Here is a 25,763-nt window from a genome sequence, read left to right as displayed (position 1 = left end):
CCCCATCCTGCTCCACTATGTATTCCCTTCATAGTACTTATTACTGTCTAGCTTTCTATGTAAATTATTTAGTTACCATCTACTTTGACTCTTACTTATTTTTGTGTTTCCCTTATTCCTTGCAGAATGTAACTTCCTCCAGTGCAGGCGTCTTTATTTTGTTCACTACTGTCTTTCTATTATAATGCCTACACATAATAGTACTTAGTAAAGATTTGTTGATTAATAAATGATCTGGAGTTAGCAAGGAAAAGAGGGCAGAGAAGAGCATTTCTGAAATAAAGAGAGACAGACAATGTATGTGCCAAGACCTGGAGGCAACACAGGATGGTCACTTGCGCTGGAAGTGAAACAGAATATGACTATGATTATGAATGGCCGCCTCTCCAGGTTGGGGTACTGGGGGCAGTTGTGAGAGATTTAAGTAGCAACCATAGTCAGCAGCTTTGACTTGATCTTGGGGGCAGTGGGGAGCCCTTGCATGATTTTAATCAAGAGAATAACACAATCCTATTTGCATTTTAGAGGAACATCACCCAGGCACCAACCAGGAGAAAGCATAGGCTGGGAGTTAAAGATAAGATTGGAGACAGGTGGACCACCCAGAGGGCTGTCTCAGTGATCTAAGCGAAGGGAGATGGTGGCCTCACCAGATAATGAATGGCAGGGAGAATGGAGAGAAGTGGACAATTTCCGGAGGTACTTGAGATGTCTCTACTGTCTTTTCCTGTGATCCCCAAAGTAGATGGAATCCAAGTAACTCTCCGCATCTGGTCTTAGCTGAGCCATGAGACTGTGCTTCTGCTAAGCATGCTTATAAGTAATCAAATTGGGAAGCTTTCCAAAATGCTCCACCCACATCTTCAACTTTCCTCCTGGTGAAAGAAATCTGGAGCAAGACTGCCATTATTCAGCCATGCAGTGAATAATGGAGCAGCAAGCTGATTGAACTCGAAGTTTTTGGAAGGAAGGTAGCATTTGACATCCAAATTCCCCTGGTCTCCAAATCTTTTGTGCAAGTAAATTAGTTTCATTTGTCTCAGGGCACCTTTTCCAGGCCAACTTCTTCCAACTTGCCTGCAAATGTTTCTCTGTGGTGTGTTTGAGGCTTGGCTGCATCCCCTGGTCTGGAACAAATCTTTTATTACTAGGAAATAGCTGGATGATGATTCTGGACCCTTGGACCCTATCCCTCTGTCAGCTGTTGACTCAGTATATGATACCTTGGTCATTTTCAGTTTAACCTGCCCCCTCTCCTGCCTGTTTCTCATTAACGTGAATTTCATACTGGAAGATGAATTTCATACCCACCACCTCACCAGTATTGGCGAGACAGTCAGGATTAACACCTGTTTCTTCAAGACTCTCCTGAGATGTAGTCAGGGCACATATGTTGTTTTCTTTTCTCACCTCCCAGACTTGCATGACTTGCTTTGGTCCAGTGGTCATGCATTCCACCCCAACCTAAAAACATCCAGATGATGGGAATATCATGTTGCTTGTTTCACATGGGAAAGCCACAACCCACCCTCCTCTTGTTCAAGTTGCATTCAAATCTAATTTCCACGGCCTGTGCGAGTGGGAGCTCCACAGCCCTTGTGTCAGCTGTTGAAGTTTAGCAATACTATTTCCAAACATGGGCCAGTAGGCAGCCAGCAGGCACTAGACAGCTGAGTGCTGGCAGAAAAAGCCTCAGACACCTATAGCAGTCCAAACAGTGACTCATCCTGCTATTGCCAGGATAAATATGGGAATAAATGGTATTTTTCTCTAAGCAGGAAGAATTGTCAAAATGCTTATCACTTTATAAAATATAACAGATTGTGCCTGATCATGTTTTGAAATGTTCTAACCATTCACTCACTGGTTTTTTGTTGTTTTTACTTTTTTGAGTTTAGTAATAGCTTTCACTTGTCTTCTTTCTTCCTAGGAGGCCTGGAGAACCCAGGAGTTTCCAAGCTGTGCTGCCACCCGAGCTCTGGATCCACCTGGCTGTGGTGGCCTGTGGCAATCGGCTGGAGGAGACGCTGGTCATGCTCAAATCAGCTGTGCTGTTTAGCCACAGAAAGATCCAATTCCACATCTTCACTGAAGACTCTCTGAAGCCCGAGTTTGATAAGCAGGTGAATTTGCAGAAATCGTGGCACAGTGTTTACTGAGTACAAACAGACTACAGTTTAGGAACTGCATATTCTGTTGACTAATGTATTTTGCTGCATGTTCAATTGTGTGACCTTGAACACTTGACTCTGAGCCTCACTTTTTGGTAATACAGGGATAATTACACCTATCTCATAGAGATATGGTGAGGATTGAATGAGGACAGGGTCTCACTCTATTGCCCAGGCTAGAACACAGTGGTACAATCTCGGCTCTCTGCAGCCTCAACCTTCCAGGCTCAAGTGATCCTCCCACCTCAGCCTCCCAAGTAGCTGGGACCACAGGCACGCACCACCATGCCTGGCTAATTTTTGTATGTTTTTTAATAGAGACAGAATTTTGCCATGTTGCCTAGGTTGGCTTAAGCAATCTGTCCACCTCGGCTTCCCAAAGTGCTGGGATTACAGGCATGTACCACTGTGCCCAGCCCCTGGTTTTTTTTTTCTTTTTCTTTTTCCTTTTTCTTTCTCTTCTCTTTTTTTTTTTTTTCTTGAGACAGAGGCTCACTCTGTTGCCCAGATTGGAGTCCAGTGGTGAGATCTTAGCTCATTGCACCATCTGTCTCTTGGGTTCAAGTGATTCTTCTGCCTAGCCTCTGAGTATCTAGGATTACAGGTGTACGCCCCCATGCCCGGCTAATTTTTGTATTTTTTTTTTTTTTTTTTTTGAGATGGAGTCTTGCTCTGTCGCCCAGGCTGGGATGCAGTGGCCGGATCTCAGCTCACTGCAAGCTCTGCCTCCCGGGCTTACGTCATTCTCCTGCCTCGGCCGCCTGAGTAGCTGGGACTACAGGCGCCCGCCACCTCGCCCAGCTAGTTTTTTGTATTTTTTAGTAGAGACGGGGTTTCACCTTGTTAGCCAGGATGGTCTTGATCTCCTGACTTTGTGATCTGCCCATCTCGGCCTCCCAAAGTGCTGGGATTACAGGCTTGAACCACCGCACCCAGCCCTAATTTTTGTATTTTTAGTAAAGGCGGGGTCTCACCATGTTGACCAGGCTGGTCTTGTACTTCTGACCTCAAATGATCCACCTGCCTGTCCCTGCCAAAGTGCTGGGACTACAGGCATGAGCCACTGCACCTGGCGGTTGTTTTTTTTTCCATATACAGTTGTGTATCTGTATGTTTGTACATATAGATATGCATATGTGTAATTACATACATACGTATATATCCTGATTAAATTGTATTTCTTTTACAAAATCAGGATTATACTGTGTATATTGTTGTGGAACTTGCTTTTCTGCACTGAAAACTGTATCATCAGCATTGCTCCCAGTCAGTACTCCTACATTCTTACCTCATTCTTTTTGGTGACTACATACTATTTTATTACGGGGCTATGTCCTCATTTATTTGACTATTCCCATACTGAAGAATAGGTAATGAGTTTTTCCAGTACACGAGAAGAGCTTTGGAAAGGTCTCTTCCCCCAGGGTAGGTACACACATGACCTTTGCAGAACAGGCTTTGTTTTCCTTGAGAGTTTTCTTTTGCAGTACGTTCTCAAATGGTGGCAGAGCAAGAAGCTGTTTTGCTTTGTGTCTACTGACTTGAGTCAACAGTGCTGTATGCTGTCACCAGGCTAGCTGCACTAATGAGAAATGCCCAATAAAAGCATGTTGGGCAGAGAAAGGCTAATAATAGAAAGATGGAAAATGTGTTATGTTTGAGTAGGAAAAAAAATCACCTTGACATCTTTACCAAGAGAAACCATGGAGGAAATAGTCTTGGGGCTTTGGAATTGATTGGAAAATGCCTTGTAAAGGATCTGAATCAGGGGAAGGATGAAGGAAAAAGGCTGCAACTCTATACAGTTAGCTCAGAGGCTGAAGTGTAAGGGAAATGATAATGAGAGTATATAGCATTTGTTAAGGTCTTATGATTTATGAGTTCATCTCATTTAATCCTCATAATCTTCAAAGGTAACCTTTGAAGAAGGTAATTATTATATCCCAGTTTTACAGACTGAGATCATTGAGCTTAGAGAATTTTAGCAATTTGCTCATCAGGGTTCAGGTCAAGTTTATTGGCTCAACCTTCCATGGAATTAGTCGATATACCATACCACCTCCTGAACTAGTAGACAGAAGACTCAAATTCAGAACTCACCTCCAGTATGTACTTGCTATATGATCTTAGGTTAGTCTTTTGGCCTTTTTGAGCCTCAGTTCCCCATCTGCAACTTGGGGCTAGCAGGTTTGCTAAAAGAGATGGTAGATCTGTAATCTGGATAGGTCAGGTCAGGCTTCAGTAACAACTCCCCAAAACTCAGATACTTTTCATGTGCCTGCAGCTTGTCTCCCAGGGGGCAGAGCCTCCATTCTGCACAGCCTCAGGTTTGGGAAGTAGACTGAGGCTATTCATGTGTTAGCTACACTTACCAGAGCATTTGACATCATTCATGGGATGCCATAGCAGGAAAGAGACTAGAGAGTCATAACCCTGCCTTTCATTCCCTCAGTGTGGCAGTGACACAGGTCTTTCCATGCATGTTTAACTTGCTAGTAGTCACAAGCCCATCCAACTGTAGGGGGCTGAGAAGTGCTCTATGGGGCGGAACGAAGGGGAGCTGGCTATGCGCAAACACTACTCATATCTTGTAAAATATCCGTCTACCAAGTACTTAGTGATTACCTGCTGCATGCTAAAAAGCAAGGATGTGGGGACGGAGCAGAACAAAATACAGACTTGGACTTTAAAAGAGGAAGGGAAGGGCCGGGTGTGGTGGCTCACACCTGTAATCCCAGCACTTTGGGAAGCCGAGGCAGGCAGATCACCTGAGGTCAGGAGTTCAAGACCAGCCTGGTCAACATGGCAAAACCCTGTCTCGACTAAAAATACAAAAATTAGCTGGCATGGTGGAGTGTGCCTGCAGTCCCAGCTACTCGGGAGGTTGAGTCAGAAGAATTGCTCGAACCTGGGAGGTGGAGTTTCAGTGAGCTGAGATCGTGCCATTGCACTCTAGCCTGGGTGACAGAGAAAGACTCTGTCTCAGAAAACAAACAAACAAACAAACAAATAAAAGGGAAGGGAAGGAAGATGTGTACGTGTAACCATATCTGTTTAGCAGGTTGTACATTCCAAGGAGGCCCCCAGTGGTCCTACCTTCTGTTATTCACACGCTGGTATACTTCCCTCCTACACTGTCCCAGGGTCCTCTGTGTGACTAATAGGACAGGGTGGAAGGGATGGTAGGTCACTTCTGAGATGGGGTCACAAAAGGCACTTCACCTTCCGTCTCGGATCAGTGGGTCTGGGGGAAGCTAGCTACCATGTCAGAGTAGCCCTCTGGAGAGGCCTACATGGCCTCTGCATGGAATGGAGGCCCCTTGCCAACACTTGTGTGTGAGCTGGGAGGAAGATCCTCCAGCCCCTTCAAGCCTTCAGATGACCATAGCCCTGTAATCTCATGAGAGGCCCTGAGACAGAACAACCCAGCTCGTACGTTCTCAACCCTAAGAAACTATGTAAAGTCATACGTTTGTGGTTTTATTTCATTTACTTTTTATTTCTTTGAGACAGGGTCTCACTCTGTTGCCCAGTGCAGTGGCACAATCATAGCTCACTGCATCCTTGAATGCCTGGACTCAAGCAATCCTCCTGCCTCAGCATCCTCTCCATGCCTGGCTAATAAAAATATATATAATATATATTTAAATATATATAATATATAAGGGGTGTGTGTGTGTATATATATACTTTTTTTTTTTTTTTGAGACAGCATCTTGCTCTATCGCCCAGGCTGGAATGCAGTGGCATGATCTTAGCTCACAGCATTCTCCGCCCCCTGGATTCAAGAAATTCTCCTGCCTCAGCCTCCCAAGTAGCTGGGACTACAAGCTGCACCACCATGCCCAACTAATTTTTGTATTTTTAGTAGAGACAGGGTTTCGTCACGTTGGCCAGGCTGGTCTCAAACTCCTGACCTCAAGTGTTCTACCTGCTTCAGTCTCTCAAAGTGCCGGGATTACAGGCATGAGTCACTCTGCCCAGCACTGGCTAATATTTTATTTTTTGTAGAGATGGGGTCTCCCTGTGTTGCCCAGGCTGGTTTTGAACTCCGGGCTCAAGTGATCCTCCTGCCTTGGCCTCCCAAAATACTGGGATTGCAGGCACATGCCACCACACCTCGCCTGTTTGTGATCATACGCTACTAAGTTTTGGGGTAATTTGTTGTAAGGCAACAGTTAATATATTACATATATATGTACATACACATGTACATACATACACAAACATGTATGTATGTATGAAATACATTATGCCAAATGTAATGTGACATAAAAAGGATACAGTTTCTGCCTGGCTCTTTGTGAGGATGCCTGCCCCTGAAAAGAACTGAGGCCTCCAGCCAACAGCCAACCCCAAATTCTAGACATGTGAGTGAATCAGCTTTCAGAAGATTCCAGCCACCAGCCTTCAAGGCTTCCAGCTGAGGCCCCAGACACTGTGGAGCAGAGTCAACCTGTCCCCTCCTCTGCGTTGTCTGAATTCCTGATCCGTGAAATCTGTAAGCGTAATAAATGATTGTTTTATACCACTAAGTTTTGGAGTAATTTTTTATGAGCCGTAGGAACTGGAACATTATAAATTAAGAGCTAAATTGTATGGAAGAATTATTGCAGATACTTGTGAAGTTGTGCTAGGTGTTGACTTTTTCTGATGACTTTATCCCTTTGATGGTTCATTTCCTCATGTTTTTATTAAACCAGTGAAGCTCATCTAACGAAGGAAATTATGACAGGGTGTTAAAAACTAGGCAGTGGACAGGCATGATGGCTCACGGCTGTAATCCCAGCACTTTGGGAGGCCAAGGCCAGTGGATCCCCTGAGGTCTAGAGTTCGAGACCAGCCTGGCCAACATGGCAAAACCCTGTCTTTACTAAAAATACAAAAATTAGCCAGGCATGGTGGCATGTGCCTGTAGTCCTAGCTTCAGGGGAGTCTGAGGCATGAGAATCACTTGAACCTGGGAGGCGGAGGTTGCAGTGAGCCAAGACTATGCCACTGTACTCCAGCCTGGGTGACAGAGCAAGACTCTGTCTCAAAAAAAATTAAATAAATAAATAAAAATAATTTTTAAAAAAACTAGGTAGGGCATATACTACCATCCCTTTCTTGTCCATGCAGGGATTATGTTGCCAGTTTAGATGCACACTGCCTTTGCCCTTATGTAAGCCATAGAATTTCTCTCAGCTTCAGTTTGTCATCTGGGTTATGGGGCAAATGATACCCTGCTTGTGGTGGTGAGGCCGAATCAGGTAAAGTATTTTTTTTTTATCCCACAAAGAGTCTCTGAAACATCTCCTATATGTTGGGCACTTTGTTAGGTCTAAAGAAATAGAACAGCCGTTTTGGTTCCTGCCAAGCCACTGGCACGTGCTGAGGAGGTGGGCTGTCACCCTTTTCCAGGGCATTGTGGGCAAACCAGGGTTTTTTGGGGATAACTTCTGGGAAGCTCAGGGCCACCTATTTTTTACCTCAGGGTGAAAACAAAACAAACTGCCAGTTATCGTCATGATTCCTCCAAAGGCTGCAGTATGGGCGAGTTCTTCTGTATTTAATTAGACTTTTTAAAGTTGCATATGTACAGGATGTCTGGTGGTATTTGCCGTCTACATGGTAGATACTTCATATTTTAAAGTTTCATGTATTTTCGTCATCTCTCAACAGAGAAGTGGGAGATGCCCGCTAGCTGGTTTCCTAGCCTTTTCTGGCAACTCGGGATCAGGCATGTGGTTGAGATTCTGCTAAACTATACTCCTGCCCAACTCAGAATCAGGAAGTAGTGGGACACACAAATAAGGAGGCTACCAATCCATTCTGGTGGTAGGGGCAGCCAGTATATATGTGTATATGTATATGTGTGTGTGTGTATATATATGCATGTGTGTGTGTGCACATGTATGTGCGTGTGTATATGTGCATATGGGTGCACATGTGCGTGTGGGTGAGGCGGTGGCGGGAAGAGGGCTGCCATGGGAAGAATTGTCATCAGGAGATTTCAGTGCCTGGAATCAGAGGGGCAAACTGTGGCACTTGTGGTGATAGTAGCTGGGGTTTCCTTACCAGACTGGCTTGTGGTAGGCTCTGACTAACAGATGGAAAAGACACAGACGCCGTAGAGCCTGGGTGTGGCTCAAGCTGGATCAGGGCATGGCCCCTGAGTCTGGTTCTCCAGCCCTCCCACTGGTCTTCTGAGCTACCTAATATCCTTTCATTAAATTCTTTTTGGCTTAAATAACCTGAATTGGACCAGACATGGTGGCTCACACCTGTAATCCCAACACTTTGGGAGGCCAAGGCGAGCTAAGGTCAGGAGTTTGAGACCAGCCTGGCCAACATGGTGAAACCCCGTTTCTACTAAAAATACAAAAATTAGCTGGGCATGGTGGCACACACCTGTAATCCCAGCTACTTAGGAGGCTGAGGCACGAGAATCGTTTGAACCCGGGAGTGGAGGTTGCATGAGCCGAGATGGCACCACTGCACTCCAGCCTGGGCAACAGGGTGAGACTCCATCTCAAAAGAGCCTGAATTGATTTTATTGTGCGCAACCTAGCATCCTGAGAGTACCACAAAGTAACTAAAACATGGTGAGGAGATGTTTTTTTTTTGGTTGTTTTTCCTTTAAAGAAAGAAAAAAAAAAGCACCAAAGGGCTGCTTTTAAGTAGTATCACATGCTTTTAGAGGACAGGGACCATGCCTCTTCATTATTCATTTCCTTTTTTTTTTTTTTTTTTTTTTTGAGGATTTAGGAAAAATAGCCCAGAGAAAGAGATGATAAGGTATTCTTCAGTAGTTTAAAGACATATGCAATTGGAATTAGATTTCTTCCGTGTTGCTCTGCAGGACAAAACGAGGCGTGATGTGGAGGAGGTCTCAGGCAGCTGGTTCTAATTCCATGCAAGGAGCCCTTTTTAAAGGTATTGGGGGAGCTGGGCAAGGTGGCTCATGCCTGTAATCCCAACACTTTGGGAGGCCAACGTGGGCAGATCACCTGAGGTCGGGAGTTCAAGACCAGTCTGGCAACATGGTGAAACCCCGACTCTACCAAAAATACAAAAATTAGCCCGTGTGGTGGCACGCACCTGTAATCCCAGCTATTCAGGAGGCTGATGCAGGAGAATTGCTTGAACCTGGGAGGCAGAGGTTGCAGTGAGCCAAGATCGCCCCACTGCACTGCAGCCTGGGTGACAGAGGGAGATCCTGTCTCAAAAAAAAAAAAAAAAAAAAAGGTATTGGGTTTCTCATTACTAGAGGAGCAAGCTGAGGCTGGCCCAGCACCTTCAGGGACGTCCATGGAGGACTTGGGAAAGGTGAGGGCTGCACTTCACTGTCACTGTGTGGTCCTTGTTGTCTTACCTTCGTGGTCATTATTAGAGGTTTCCTCCTTTTAGATGCATGGTCATTTGGCACCTCCCTGACTCCTCTGAAGTTGGGTATGATTGTGTGATTTGCTTTGGCCAATGAACATGGGTGACAGTGATGAGTGTCACTTTTAACATAAAATATGTCACTTCCTGGTGGAAACTTAAGATCTATTGTGTGTTTTGCCACACTTGCTTCTCTTGCATCTGCGTTCACTGATGTGAGTTGAGATGGAGCCTCCATGAGTTTGGCCCCGAGTGAGAATACTGAGCACAGCCCCTTGCCAGTCTGAAGATGTAGCAGGAGCAAGATAAACTTTAGGAAAAAAAAAAAAAGAAAAGAAAAGAAAAACACCTTAAAATAAACTTTTTTGGGGTTAGGGGGAGAGGTGGAGTCTTTCTATATTGCCCAGGCTGGTCCCAAACTCCTGGTCTCAAGTGATCCTCCAATCTTGATCTCTCAAAGTGTTGAGTTTATAGGTATGAGCCACAACACCTGGCCATAAATTCTTGATAACCCTAGTTTATCCTGACTGATGCAACTGAGTTTGTTTTTTTGTTTGTTTGTTTTTGTTTTTGAGATGGAGTCTCACTCTGTTGCCCAGGCTGGAGTGCAGTGGCGTGATCTCCACTCACTGCAACCTCTGCCTCCTGGGTTCGAGTGCTTCTTGTGCCTCAGCCACCCAAATAGCTGGGATTACAGGCATGCACTACCACATCCAGCTAATTTTGTATTTTTTAGTAGAGATGGGAGTTTCACCATGTTGGCCAGGCTGGTCTCAAACTCCTGACCTCAGGTGATCCACCCACCTCGGCCTCCCAAATTTTGGTATTACAGACATGAGCCACCTCGCCCAGCCGCAATTGAGTTTTGACGGCTTCATTGTATCTAGTGTGTTACTGTAAGCCAGCCAAACCCTTGTGAAAGCAATGTAATAGATTTGAGATCCTAAAAGTCTTCTGTTCCGTAACATTTGTAGATGCTCAAAAATATTTTTTTATAACTTCAAAAGAATGAATGAACCTGCAAGAAAGGAGGAGTTACCTACTGAGGTAAAGGATGAGGTGGGCGGTTAGATTGACAAAGGTAGTTAAACCTTTCTGAAGATAGGATGCTAACAATCAGAGTGACAAGGATTTTTTTGTTTTTGTTTTTGTTTCTTTGAGACAGGGTCTCATGTCGTCATCCAGGTTGCAGTGCAGTGGCGCCATCACAGCCCACTGCAGCCCCAACCTCCCAGACTGTTAGAGGATGCAGAGAGCCAAGGGAGCCAGTGGACCATGTGAATTTCCCATTCTTTTTTGAGGGCTGATTTTGGACTGTTGTGAAGTGGTACATTTGTACTGGAATTTATACCCAGTATTTGTTCCAGTGTTCATTCTGACTGGTCAGTACTGTCATACTGAGAGCTTATGCCTAGTGCCAGTTCTAATGGGTCTGTGCAACTATACTGGGTAAATACTAGGTAATACCTGGTGTGGGTTCTAATTGGGCAGTGCCCTTCATATATCAAATGTCAAATACTTTTTCTGTCACTCCTTTCCTCATTCAGAATGTTAAAGTGTTTCCAATGATGTATTTTTAAAAATGTTTATATCCCAGCCTGGGCAACATGGCAAAACCTTGTCTCAATAAAACATAGAAAAATTAGCCAGGCATGATGGCATGCACCTGTGGTCCCAGCTACTTGGGAGGCTGAGGTGGGAGGATCACCTGAGCCCAGGGAGGTCAAGGCTGCAGTGAGCCTTGATCGTGCCACTGTACTCCAGCCTGGGCGACAGAGTGAGGCCCCATCTCAAAAAAAAAAAAAAGTTTCTGTGGCTATATAAACAATATATGTACATGGTAAAAACTGGTAAATTCATAAATAATAAATGGAAAAAAACCCATTACACTAATGCTCAGGGAGAACAGTTTTGGTGTATATATATAATACTTATTTCCATTCCTTTTCTTTTCATATCACCATCAGAAATGAGATCTCTTTTGTATCACTGACGCTTATATTACTGAGTTTCCTCTAAAGTGAGATGACCAGTGTTTCCTGGAAAACAGCAGATAGTGACTATTTTAGGCTTTGCAGGCTGTATGGTCTCTATCCCAACTACTCAATGTGCTATTTAGAGCAGAAGCAGCCACAAACAATATATAAACAAATGGGTGTGGCTGTGTTCTGGTAACATTTTACTTATGGGCACTGAGATTTGAATTTCATATAATTGTCACAAAATAGTATTCTTGTTTTGATTTTTTAAAACTATTTAAGAATGCCAAACCATTCTTGGCATGGCTTGTGTACTCTTTGTGGCAGGCTAGATTTGGCTCTGGTACTACCATAATTTGCTGACCCCAGTTCTGTGATATTATCACTAATCACTACATTGTATTCTGTTATATAGACAGACGCTGGAGCTTATTTAACCAATCTCTTCTTTAGATTGTTTCTAATTTATCATTGTTACAAACAACACTAAAACAAACAACCTTGTAATAAACAAGTGTCCATTTTTGAAATTTTTCCTTAGGAATAATTCCTAAAATTGTTGTAACAATGGGAAGGCATTAACTCAAAAAAATTAAGAAGGTCCAGCCACGGTGGCTCATGCATGTAATCCTAGCCCTTTGGGAGGATGAAGTGGGCAGATTGCCTGAGCTCAGGAGTTTGAGACCAGTCTGGGAAACATGACGAAACTCCCATCTCTACCGAAAATACAAAAAAATTAGCTGGGCATAGTGGTGCATGCCTGTAATCCCAGCTACTTGGGAGGCCGAGGCACGAGAATTGCTTGAAACCGGGGGGCAGAGAGTGCAGTGAGCTGAGATCATGCCACTGCACTCCAGCTTGGGCGACAAAGCAAGGCTCTGTCTCAAAAAAAAAAAAAAAAAAAAAAAAAATTAAGATACACAGATGGCAAAAAAGCATATGAAAAGATGTTCAGTGTCATATGTGATTTGAGCATTTGTAACTTAAGATGACAATGAGACACCACTACACACCTATTTGAATGGCTAAAATCTAGAACCCTGACAACACCAAATGCTGGTGAGGATGTGGAGCAATAGGAACTCTCATTCATTGCTGATAAGAATGCAAAATCATGCAGCCACTTTGGAAGATGGTTTGGCAGTTTCTTAGAAAGCTGAATATAGGCTTACCATACAATCCAGGAATAGACCTCCTAAGTCTTTACCCAAATGAGTTGAAAACTTATATCCACACAAAAACCTGTACACAGATGTTTGTAGCAGCTATATTCACAATTTCCCAAAACTGGAAGCAACCAAGATATCCTTCAGTAGGTAAATGGATAAACAATCTGTGATAGATTAATACCATAGCATACAGTATTATCTTTTTTTTTTTTTTTTTTGAGATGGAGTCTCACTCTGTCGCCCAGGCTGGAGTGCAGTGGCGTGATCTCTGCTCACTGCAAGCTCCACCTCCCGAGTTCATGCCATTCTCCTGCCTCAGCCTCCCAAGTAGCTGTGACTACAGGCACCTGCCACCACGCTCAGCTAATTTTTTTGAGCATACAGTATTATTAAATGATAAATTTAAAAATGAGCTATCAAGTCACAAAAAGACATGTAGGAGACCTAAATGCATATTGCTAAATGAAAGAAGCCAGTCTGAAAAGGCAATGTACTATGTGATTCTAACTATATCACATTCTGGAAAAGGTAACATGAAGAGCCTATAAAATGATCAGTATTTGGCCAGGCACGGTGGCTCACACCTGCAATGCCAGCACTTTGGGAGGCCAAGGCATGTGGATCATCTGAGGTCAGGAGTTTGAGACCAACGTGACCAACATGGTAAAACGCTGTCTCTACTAAAAATACAAAAAGTAGCTGGGTCGTAGTGGCAGTCACCTGTAATCCCAGCTACTCAGGAGGCTGAAGCAGGAGAATTGCTGGAACCTGGGATGCAGAGGTTGCAGTGAGCTGAGATAGCACCATTGCACTCCAGTCTGGGCAACAGAGTGAGACTCTGATTCAAAAAAATGAAGAAGAAATTCAGGTGAGAGAGGGCAGGAATGTTGAAAAGTTGGAACAGAGAGGATTTTTAGGGTAGTGACACTATTCTGTATGATACTGTAATGATAGATATATGATGTGCATTTGCCAAAATCCATAGAAAGAGTGTACAACAGAAAGAATTAACATTAATGTAAACTGTGGACTTTAGTTAGTAATAGCATATTGATATTGACTTAGCAGTTGTAACAAATATACCACATGAATGCAAGATGTAAATAATAGGGGAAACTGTAGGGCAGGGGGAAGAGAGAGGCTATCTGGAAACTGATTTCTGCTCAATTTTTCTTTTTTGTTGTTTGTTTTCATTGTTGTTCTTGTTTTTAATTTTTTTTTTCCTGTCACCCAGGCTGGAGTGCAGTAGTCCCGTTTTGGCTCACTGCAGCCTCCGCCTTCTGTGTTGATATGATTCTCCTGCCTCAGCCTCCCGAGTAGCTGGGACTACAGGCATGCCTCACCACTTCTGGCTAATTTTTGTATTTTTAGTAGCGATGGGGTTTCACCATGTTGGCCACGCTGGTCTTGAACTCCTGACCTCAAGTGATCCACCCGCCTTGGCCTCCCGAAGTCACAGGATTACAGGCATCAGCCACCAATCCTGGCCTTGTTTTTAATTTTTTTAAGAGGCAGGTCTTGCTATATTGCCCTGGCTGGTCTCAAATTCCTGGGCTTAAGCAATCTTCCCACCTTGGCCTCCCAAAATGTTAGGATTACAGGCGTGAGCCACCAACACCTGGCTGACTTTCTGTAGACATTAAACTGCTCTAAAATCTAAAAGTGTATTTTAAAAATTTTGTTATAAAATTAATATATGCAAGGAAAGTAATATATACTCATTGTAAAAGTTCTAAAGAATATGGAAATGTAGCCCGAGGAAACGAAACCACCATCACCAGCTATAGAGGTGCCCACTTTTAATAATTTGGTGCATATCCATCTAGATTTTTCTCTACATATAAAATGTACATACATATGTGTGTGTCTATGTGTATGTGTGTATATATATATATTTTAGTTAGAGTCTCGCTCTGACCCTCAGACTGGAGTGCAGTGGCACGATCTCAACACACTGCAACCTCCACTTCCGCCTCCCAGGTTCAAGTGATTCTCCTGCCTCAGCCTCCTGAAGTAGCTGGGATTACAGGCGCCCACCACCACGCCAGCTAATTTTTGTATTTTTAGTAGAGACAGGATTTTGCCATGTTGGCCAGACTGGTCTCAAACTCCTGACCTCAAGTGATCCACCCGCCTGGGCCTCCCGAAGTGCTGAGATTACAGGTGTGAGCCACTACGCCCGGCCTCATGCATATATTTTTTCCTATAAGACAGAACTGTTCATTCAGACAGTAGTGAAGAAATTAAAAAAAAAAAAAAAAAGAACCATATATCAAAATTTTTTTGCACTTTGCTTTTTCCAAAGCCGAACTATTTGTTATAACCATTTTCCATGTCAGTACCTATCTACATAACAGAATACAATGCAGTCACTAGTGACAAGGATATAGAACTGAGGTCAGCAAACTATGGGAGTACAAGAGCCAAATCCAGCCTGCCACAAATAACACAAAAGACATCTACTTTCTTCTAACTGGACATTATTCTGTGTTTATTTTTTAATTTAATTTAATTTAATTTTTTTGAGACACAGCCTCGCTCTGTCACGCAGGCTGGAGTGCAGTGGCAGGATCTCACTGCAACCTCCGCCTCCCTGGTTCAAGCAATTCGCGTGTCTCAGCCTCCCAAGTAGCTGGGACTACAGGCATGTGCCACCACGCCCAGCTAATTTTTGTGTTTTTTAGTAGGGATGGGGTTTTGCTGGGTTGGCCAGGCTGGTCTTGAACTTCTGGCCTGAAGAGATCCACCCGCCTCAGCCTCCCAAAGTGCTGGGATTACAGGCATGAACTACCACCTCTGATCCCTCTAACTGTACTTTATTATGTAGTTCTATCATATTTAATTGTCCCAATTCCTTATCATTGGACATTTTGATAGTTCCCAAGTTTGCTGGGTTTTTTTCCTCCTTCCAAGCTGCTAAGTTCTCAAGTTTTGTTATTACAAACTAGGTTGTGGTGAATGTCCTTGTACCTCCGTCTTTTGGGGTGTTGTTACCAGTTTCCAAGTTGCCCTTTTGGAAGTTTGTTCACATCTATACTCACCTCTGCAGTTTCTCAACACTGTTGCCAACTCTGAATGTTATTTTTAAAAATCTTAGCAATTTTAGTAGGAGCAAATACTCTTTCATTTAGTGAACATTCATAGTGGTGATGAAGTTAGACTTTCTGTGTAAGTTGCCTGAATAATTTCCATTTGACCATCCAGAAGCTTCCCAGGTGTTTTCCCTATTTCCTGGGGCCTAATCACCCTTCCCTTGCTTTCCATGTTTTTCAGTTGCGCCAGTGGCCTGACTCATATACAAAGAAGTTTGAGCACAGAATCTACCCCATCACATTTTCTGTTGGAAACCCTCAGGAGTGGAAGAAATTGTTCAAACCCTGTGCTGCCCAGAGACTCTTTCTTCCGGTAGGAACACCTGTTTTTAATAAGATGTAGCTTGCTCTTGGAAATAAGGTAAAATTAGCTGAGATATGTGTAGAAACATTTAACTTAACCGCTGAAAATGTGTGTCTCTTGGATTCTGGAGCTGATGCTCTAAGTCTGCAGCATGTAGAGAGGATCCCTGTGTTCTGGAGGTTGTCATACTGAAAGACTGAGGGACTGTGAGCATTCGTATCCTGTCTTGGATCATTGGTCTTTGTGACTATGGCTTCATCATTTACTGGCCCCTGTGAACCTTGTTAAATCCCCCAGCTTCACTAACTTCAGTTTTATCCATAGGCTTGGCACATAGCTGGCCCTCAATAAATATTAGCTTTGATTATGGTTATTTCTCTTATAACAATAACAGCTACTAGTTATGGCCGTGCTAGGCTATCATTCCAAAAGGGCCCAGAATTTTGGTTTAGTCTTTTAGTTTAATGAATTTTTAAATTGCATGTTTTTGTTTCCTTTTTTAAAATATTGAGGCCAGCAAGGTGGCTCACACTTATAATCCCAGTACTTTGGGAGGCCAAGGCAGGCTGATGGCTTGAGCACAGGAGCTTGAGACCAGCCTGGGCAACATGGCGAAATCCCATCTCTACAAAAAATACAAAAATTAGGCGGGGGGCGGTGGCTCACGTTTATAATCCCAGCAGTTTGCGAGGCCGAGGTGGGTGAATCACCTGAGGTCAGGAGTTCAAGACCAGCCTGGTCAACATGTTGAAACCCTGTCTCTACTAAAAATACAAAAATTAGCCAGGCATGGTAGTGTGTGCCTGTAATCCCAGCTACTCAGGAGGCTGAGGCAAGAGAATCACTTGAACCCAGGAGGCGGAGGTTGCAGTGAGCCAAGATCACGCCACTGCACTCCAGGGTGGGCAACAAGAGTAAAACTTCATCTCAGAAAAAAAAAAAAAAAAAAATTAGCTGGGCATGGTGGCGCATGCCTGTAGTCCCAGTTACTTGGGAGGCTGAGGTGGGAGGATCATCCGAGCTCAAGAGGTTGAGGCTGCAGTGAGCCATGATCGCACCATCACACTCCAGCCTACGTGACAGAGTGAGACCCTGTCTCAAAAAAGTAAATAAATAAATACAATTTTAAAAATCAAGTAATCAAAATAAAATATTAAGTAGAAAAAAGATATATCAAAAGTGAGAATAATATTGTGCAGGGATGGCAACTTTGAACTGTCAGTTGCTTCTCTAAATTTTGTGAGGGATTCGTGCCTTCCATAGATATTTGTTGAGTGCCCATTAGGGTGCTGGGCTCTGGCTCAGTGATGGTGACATGGTAATAGACAGCCATGATCCTGTTTCCTTGGAGCTTGAGTCTAGTAGGGCCTTGAACAAACAATTAGAAGTATGACCAGTACTAAGAAGAGATAGTCTCATGGATGTATGTAACACGGGGTTCCATCCTGGTCTAAGAGAGATCACAGAAGTTTCTCTTGAGGCAGTGGCATATTTTTTTTTTTTGTAGAGATGGGGTCTTGCTATATTGCTCAGGCTGATCTTGAACTGCGCTTAAGTGATCCTCTCGCCTTCGCCTCCCAAAGTAGTAGGATTACAGGCATGAGCCACCATGCCTGCCCAGCAGTGGCATTTATGCAGAGACATGAATAAAGGAGAAGTAAGGGTTACTAGGTGACAAGGGCCTTGGGGGTCATGAGAGAAAAGAAGGTTCCAGGCAGATGGAACAGTATATACAAAGGCCCTAAGGTGGGGAGGGCCATGTTTAAGAAAATAAAAGAACATCATAGTAACCAAAAAACAGAAAGTGAGATGAGAGTGAAGCAGTCAGTAGAGACTGGAGCTTGCAAATCAGCAAGCCATCTTTGTCTTTTTTTTTTTTTTAGAGATAAGGTAACTCTCTGTTGCCCCTGCTAGAGTGCAGTGGTGCATTCATGGCTCACTGCTGCCTCCAACTCCTGGGCTCAAGTGATCCTCCCACCTGAGCCTCACAAGTAGCTGGGACTACAGATGTGAGCCACCATGCCTAGCTAATTTTTTTATTTTTTGTAGAGATGATGTCTTGCTATGTTGCCAGCCTGGTCACATACTCCTGGGCTCAAGCGGTCCTCCCACCTTGACCTCTCACAGTGCTGGAATTACAGACGTGAGCCACAGCACCCAGCCCAGTCTTTTTCTTAAGGGCAGTGGGAAGCCATTGGATGATTTTTTGCAGCAAGTGGCATGTTCTAACTTGCATTTTAAAGAAGACACTCTGGTTTATGGTAGCGTGGACAGGGTTGGTGAAGCCAGTTCACTAACTTGGCTTGGGCTTTGATGGTTGCCTTAAAGATGGATAATGGACCTGCCTGAAACAGAATTTACCAACCTTCCTGATTGGCTTGTTGTAAGAGTTGAAGGGGAAGTGATATGAAAAGGATTTTACCAGGTTTTTTTTTTTTTTTTTTTTAACCTGAACAACTGTTAAGGTTGATCCTTTTGAAATTGCCAATATTCAACCATTAATGACCTACAAAAAAGGCAATTTCTTATGGCTCAACCTAAGAAATAAATGGCAGGATCATTTAGGGATAGAAAAGACAGGGGAAAGCATTTTTGGTAAATGGGTCAAATGAGTTTAATTTGGGTCATAGTTTGATTTTGAGGTGCCTGAGGATACTCATGCAGAAGGAATCTTCACATCTATCGGTCTGGAAACCCTAACTGGGGAGTAGCACTTTTAGCATTTCCTATGCAGAGACCTGTGAGCAGAATAAACCCTGGATGAATTGTTGGCAGCGATCAGCTGCCCAAGTTCACTTGCTCATTACATCATCTATTTTTCTTTTCTTTTTTTTCTTTTTGAGACAGAGTCTTACTCTGTCTCCTAGGCTGGAGTGCAGTGGCACAATCTCAGCTCACTGCAACTTCCGCCTCCTGGGTTCAAGCAATTCTCCTGCCTCAACCCCCCAAGTAGCTGGGATTTCGGTGCATACCACCATGACCCGCTAATTTTTGTATTTTTAGTAGAGACAGGGCTTCAACATGTTGGTCAGGCTGATCTTGAACTCCTGAACCCGGGTGTTCCGCCCACCTTGGCCTCCCAAAGTGCTGGGATTACAGACATGAGCTGCTGCGCCTGGCCACATCATCTATTCTTCACATGTCACAGACCTTTATACATATGGTGAGATAGGATTAGTCGCATAAAAACTGGGGTAGGAAAAGATTCCCTCCAACTGACATGAAAATCTCTAGGTTGGTGATATAAAAACTGATTACTCTTTGAGGTGAGAGAAAATGTTAGGTTTCTGTTTCTTGTCTCCATTTTTGCAAAAAATAAGTATTAGAAAACCAAAGGTAATGTTGGGAAATAGTCTTCCCATTCTATCCAAAATATTAGCTACCCAATGGAACTACATTTGAATTTTTGTTGACCTTGAATTGTTACTTTATTACCATTATTAAAAAAAAAAAAATCATCACCTAATGGCTTTAATTCTTTCCCAGCTAAGTAAGTGCTTGGTTTTGAATGACAAATGGGTGCTGGTATTCCTTATCTGCTTCTGATAATGGAAACGAGCCCTCTTTAAAAATAATAAAGAGAGATTGTGGTTGACAGGACATTTACCTTTTCCTAGTTGTATATCACAACAGCAGATTATGAACGTGGCATTTTTGGGCATCAGTGAGATGTATTGATCTTGAGCGTAATTTGAAATAAAGTCTAGGTCGTGTTTTCCTTGGAATTCATCTCTACAAAAGCATATCAGGTGTGCTGCCTCAGGAGCACAGAGAAAATGGAGATCCTAAAGTGCAAACATTCTATCAGGTAGTCAGTTGACTGAGGACCATAGTCCCACCCATTTTCCAAGAGGTTGTCATCTACCCAAAACTGCAGAAGAGACCCTTTCTCAACTAAGATTTTACTGTCTGAATAATATCAGAGCATAAGTCTTTGCAACTCAAGCCTATTAGATTCTCAAGTGCAATTAGTGTGATTCAGATCCCACCAATTCAAAATTTATGAACTCCTAGAAATCAGTGGACAGTTACTCGTCTCCTTCTGTGAATAGTGGTCCTGTGGCATGGGACCATTATGAATGCAAACTAAACTGCAGATGGCTTGATTAAGCATTCTAAAATGCATATTTCTTTCAGGTAATTCAGAAGCTTAAAATATTTAAAACAATATGCCAATTACAAATAAATCAAATGTGTTCATTAAAATTGATTCTGGAATACTTTTCTCTTTTTTTCTTAGTAAAGCCCGGGTATGAATTCACATCACCTTTCCCCCAATTAATTGGAAGTAGTGAGATTTTATAATAGATCTGTACATTTTGCTACACGCTGTGCCTGTTTAATTATGAAGACTTCTCTCCTTAATAACGGTGGTCCTCTGGGAATCCTAGACATAGGTAAAACATGACAAACATCACTGGATTGCAGAACCTTTAGAGACCTTATTTGTAAGTGGTACCCAATATGGTAATTTGAGGTAGGGTAAGGTTCTATCGATACCTTACCCAGGGAGAAATGTTTTTGTTTTTGTTTTTACCAAGTTTTAATAAGCTCCGAGCTTATAATAATGTCTGATGTCTTTTTTTGCTCCCAACATTCACCATAGATATCTATATTTAAGGAAGGCGTTAGAGAGGGTCTCACTCTGTTGCCCAGGCTAGAGTGCAGTGGTGCAATCATGGATCACTGCAGTGTCAACCTCCCGGGCTCAAGTGATCCTCCCACCTAAGCCTCCTGAGTAGCTGGGACCACAGGTACACACCACCATGCCCAGCTAATTTTTTAAATTTTTGTAGAGACAAGAGTCTTACCATGTTGCCCAGGCTGGTCTCAAACTCCTGGGCTCAAGTGATCCTCCTTCCTAGGCCTCCTAAAGTGCTGGGATTACAGGTGTGAGCCACTGTGCCTGATCAAATTAATTATGGCTTCAGCCAGGCTTGGTGGCTCAAACCTGTAATCCCCGCATTTTGGGAGGCCGAGGTGGGCAGATCACAAGGTCAGGAGTTCAAGACCAGCCTGGCCAACATGGTGAAACCCTGTCTCTACTAAACATACAAAAATTAGCTGGGCGTAGTGGTGGGCACCTGTAATCCCAGCTGCTCAGGAGGCTGAGGCAGGAGAATCATTTGAACCTAGGAGGCAGAGGTTGCAGTGAGCCAAGATCGTGCCATTGCATTTCAGCCTGGGCGACAGGGCGACACTCCCTCTCAAAAAAAAAAAAAAAAATGCTGGGATTACAGGTGTGAGCCACCGCACCTGGCCAAATTAGTTCTAGCTTTAACCTGTAAATGTATTCTTGAAGTTTTCTTACTCCATATTTCCAAGAAACTTGTCCCACTCCTTAATATTTCAAAGGACTACCATGCCAAATAAAGATAAATCTTAGATTATCTAGCTTTTAGATACTGTAGTGAAAGCAACAACATATAATCTTCTCTTTTCCACTTATGGCTTGTTAAAGAGACCTGTAACTGGTTCCAATGTTTTGAAATCTGCATGCTTACCAATGATGTCTTCATGAGTTAGCTGTAGGCTAATGGAAAAGGGAGGCTTATCATACTTTTCAGAACTTTTTATAATTAAGGTCAGACCTTTATATTATTATTAATATTACATCTCAGTATTTGCAATTAACATTGAGACATCCTTGCAACAAATCCTTTGGATATTAACAAATATTGACACACATATAGGAATATATTAAAAATTGTTATTAAGGGGAACATCAATTAGAATCACCATAAATGATGTTTATACAGTTCATCAAGCGCCAAGAGGCTATAAATTATTTGGATGAGATTAGCTACCTAAGTGATTACATGAAATGACCCTAGATACCAATTTTGTTGAACAAGCTTTCCACAGTACTTATCATTTACTCATACACTATTAAAAGTTTGACATTCAGGATATTAGCTACAACTCTTGGTTATATGTGAGAGAAATTCAACTCTTAACTAGCAAAGAAAGAAATTAATTTATTGGCTTATCTAACTACAAAGTCCACACTGTAGGACTGATTCCAAGCACAGCTAGATCTAGAAGCTCACATAATGTCATCAGGACTCTGTCTCTCTCTTTCAGTCCCTTACAAGGCTACTCCATAAGCATAATGATTGCTCAAAGCAGCCTGAAATCCAAATTCTGACAGCTTAGCAACTACGGCAGAAAAAGAGCATGGCAAGGTAGCAACTTCCAAATTGTTGACATTAGGAGCCCTATGGTGGCCGGGTGCGGTGGCTCATACCTGTCATCCCAGGACTTTGGGAGGCCGAGGTGGGCGGATCACGAGGTCAGGAGATTGAGACCATCCTGGCTAACACGGTGAAACCCCGTCTCTACTAAAAAAAATACAAAAAAATTAGCTGGGCGTAGTGGCAGGCGCCTGTAGTTCCAGCTACTCGGGAGGCTGAGGCAGGAGAATGATGTGAACCTGGGAGGTGGAGCTTGCAGTGAACAGAGACTGTGTGCCACTGCACTCCAGCCTGAGCAACAGAGCGAGACTCTGTCTCAAAAAAAAAAAAAAAAAAAAGGAGCACTGTGGAATTGCTCCCCAGTGAAACAAGCATAACTTGTGAAAATTATTTTTAAAATAACTTATCTAAATACTTTGGAAATTGTCCTAAGGACCTAGGCAAATGAAGGAACATTTATTCAAGAAAATCTACCAAAACTTGGTAAGAAGAGTGAGAATCTGTGACATTTGGACCACAGCCTTCCTCCTTCCCCCTTCCAGTTCAGTGTGATAAAAATTCACCTTCAGGTAGTTCATTCAAGAACACAGGGATTCATCTCTCTCTCCAGCTCAGTTGAGGAATATGGTATCTCCTTGGGAGACTCAGGCCATCAGCATTTCTAATTGCTACTAGCTAGCTATGTGTTGTGGAGCCTAAATTCCATGGAGGTGTGGCCAGAAGCCAGGGTGTTTCTTAATTAAGAGGAGGCTTGCAGCTTCATGAGAACAGCAAGCTAAACCGTAGGCCAGTTAGTTTATAAGGGAGAGCCAGAGGACAATGCAGGTAAAAAGTGCCCTCCTGGTGTCATAACAGACATCACTGACTGGCAAACATGGTGGAACTCTGTCTTTACTAAAAATAGAAAAATTAGCCAAGTGTGGTGGACTGTGCCTGTGGTCCCAGCTACTCAGGAGGCTGAGGCAGGAGAATCATATGAACCCAGGAGGCAGAGGATGTAGTGAGCCGAGATCGTGCCGTTGCACTCCAGTCTAGGTGACAGAGTGAGACTCTGTCTCAAAAAAAAAAAACACGAAACAAATTAACAACATCAAAAAGAGTCATTAATTCCAGGAAAACAGGAAAATCACTTGTACAGAGAGGGAAAGTATTGCTACTCATTTTGTGGCTTCACTGGAAATAATGTTTGCATGGCCATCATAATTCTGTATATTGGTCTAAATGGTATTTTGATATAATTGTATTGGAGGATGGGAAGGTATATGTGTGGGGTTGGGAATTTGTGTGAAAGAGAGCTAAAACCTATTCTTCCAGCCTAGGAAGTTAATAGATAAGGTATATTATTTAGAGACATGGAGGTATATACCTACAGAATAAATTTAAATAATTGGAATTGGTGGTTTTTTCTGGGAAGAAAATGTTGGAGAATATGGTGGAGGACATAGAGGACGGTCCATTTTTACTTCTTTGTCCATATGTCTGCCTCCCTATCTATGTATATTATTTACTAAGCTTTGGTTAACTATTTGACTATTCTGAGTTTCCCCTAATTGTGGGGAATAACCCACCAGTGACTCTTGAAACCAGTGTAGTGGATCATTATCAGCTTTTTAAAAAAAAAACATGAAATAGAATAGAATGAATATGCATTACATTTAGTAAAACAAGTATTCTTTTTGACATTTCCATCTTATATATTTACGTATGCATAAACTGGAATAGTGATGAAAATGCATTTTTTACTATGAGGTACAGTTGAAAATAGTTTAAGAAATGCTGCTGGGGGGGCGGAGCAAGATGGCCGAATAGGAACAGTGCCAGTCTCCATCTCCCAGCGCGAGCGACACAGAAGACCGGTGATTTCTGCATTTTCAACTGAGGTACTGGGGTCATCTCACTCGGGAGTGCCGGACAATCCGTGCGGGTCAGCTGCTGCAGCCCGACCAGCGAGAGCTGAAGCAGGGCGAGGCATCGCCTCACCTGGGAAGCGCGAGGGGGAAGGGAGTCCCTTTTCCTAGCCAGGGGAACTGAGACACACAACACCTGGAAAATCGGGTAACTCCCACCCCAATACTGCGCTACAACACCGGCACACCGGAGAATATATCCCACACCTGGCCGGGAGGGTCCCACGCCCACGGAGCCTCCCTCCTTGCTAACACAGCAGTCTGCGGCAATCTAACCGCAAGGCAGCAGCGAGGCTGGGGGAGGGGCGCCCGCCATCGCTGAGGCTTAAGTAGGTAAATAAAGCCGCTGGGAAGCTCGAACTGGGTGGAGCTCACAGCAGCTCAAGGAAACCTGCCTGTCTCTGTAGACTGCGCCTCTGGGGACAGGGCTCAGCTAAAGGTGCAGAAGCCTGTGCAAACGCGAACGACTCTGTCTGACAGCTTTGAAGAGAGCAGTGGATCTCCCAACACGGAGGTTGAGATCTGAGAAGGGGCAGTCTGCCTGCTCAAGTGGGTTCCTGACCCCTGAGTAGCCTAACTGGGAGACATCTCCCACTAGGGGCAGTCTGACACCCCACACCTCACAGGGTGGAGTACACCCCTGAGAGGAAGCTTCCAAAGCAAGAATCAGACAGGTGCACTCGCTGTTCAGCAATATTCTGTCTTCTGCAACCTCTGCTGCTGATACCCAGGCAAACAGGGTCTGGAGTGGACCTCAAGCAATCTCCAACAGACCTATAGCTGAGGGTCCTGACTGTCAGAAGGAAAACTATCAAACAGGAAGGTCACCTATACCAAAACCCCATCAGTACATCACCATCATCGAAGACCAGAGACAGACAAAACCACAAAGATGGGGAAAAAGCAGGGCAGAAAAGCTGGAAATTCAAAAACTAAGAGCGCATCTCCTCCTGCAAACGAGCACAGCCCATCGCCAGCAACGGATCAAAGCTGGTCAGAGAATGACTGACGAGATGAGAGAAGAAGGCTTCAGTCCATCAAACTTCTCAGAGCTAAAGGAGGAATTACGTACCCAGTGCAAAGAAACTAAAAATCTTGAAAAAAGAGTGGAAGAATTGACAGCTAGACTAATTAATGCAGAGAAGGTCATAAACGAAATGACAGAGATGAAAACCATGACACGAGAAATACGTGACAAATGCACAAGCTTCAGTAACCGACTCGATCAACTGGAAGAAAGAGTATCAGCGATGGAGGATCAAATGAATGAAATGAAGCGAGAAGAGAAACCAAAAGAAAAAAGAAGAAAAAGAAATGAACAAAGCCTGCAAGAAGTATGGGATTATGTCAAAAGACCAAATCTACGTCTGATTGGGGTGCCTGAAAGTGAGGGGGAAAATGGAACCAAATTGGAAAACACTCTACAGGATATCATCCAGGAGAACTTCCCCAACCTAGCAGGGCAGGCCAACATTCAAATTCAGGAAATACAGAGAACGCCACAAAGATACTCCTCCAGAAGAGCAACTCCAAGACACATAATTGCCAGATTCACCAAAGTTGAAATGAAGGAAAAAAT

The 25,763-nt window shown here is 43.4% G+C and overlaps 1 protein-coding gene across 1 annotated transcript in view; it reads left to right on the top strand.

Moving 5' to 3' along the window:
- Positions 1 to 25,763, top strand: part of GXYLT2 (glucoside xylosyltransferase 2) — a 91,406-nt gene that overhangs the window by 18,975 nt on the left and 46,668 nt on the right. Inside the window, exons 2-3 of the mRNA XM_026447618.1 lie at positions 1,931 to 2,123; positions 15,961 to 16,092. Coding sequence (XP_026303403.1) covers positions 1,931 to 2,123; positions 15,961 to 16,092 — 325 coding nt within the window. The remainder of the gene's footprint in view (positions 1 to 1,930; positions 2,124 to 15,960; positions 16,093 to 25,763) is intronic.

Source organism: Piliocolobus tephrosceles, chromosome 2 (genome assembly GCF_002776525.5).
Source record: "Piliocolobus tephrosceles isolate RC106 chromosome 2, ASM277652v3, whole genome shotgun sequence".
NCBI lineage: Eukaryota > Metazoa > Chordata > Mammalia > Primates > Cercopithecidae > Piliocolobus > Piliocolobus tephrosceles.
Note: the sequence above shows the minus strand (reverse complement) of the source record. Positions and strands in the feature narration are given on the sequence as shown.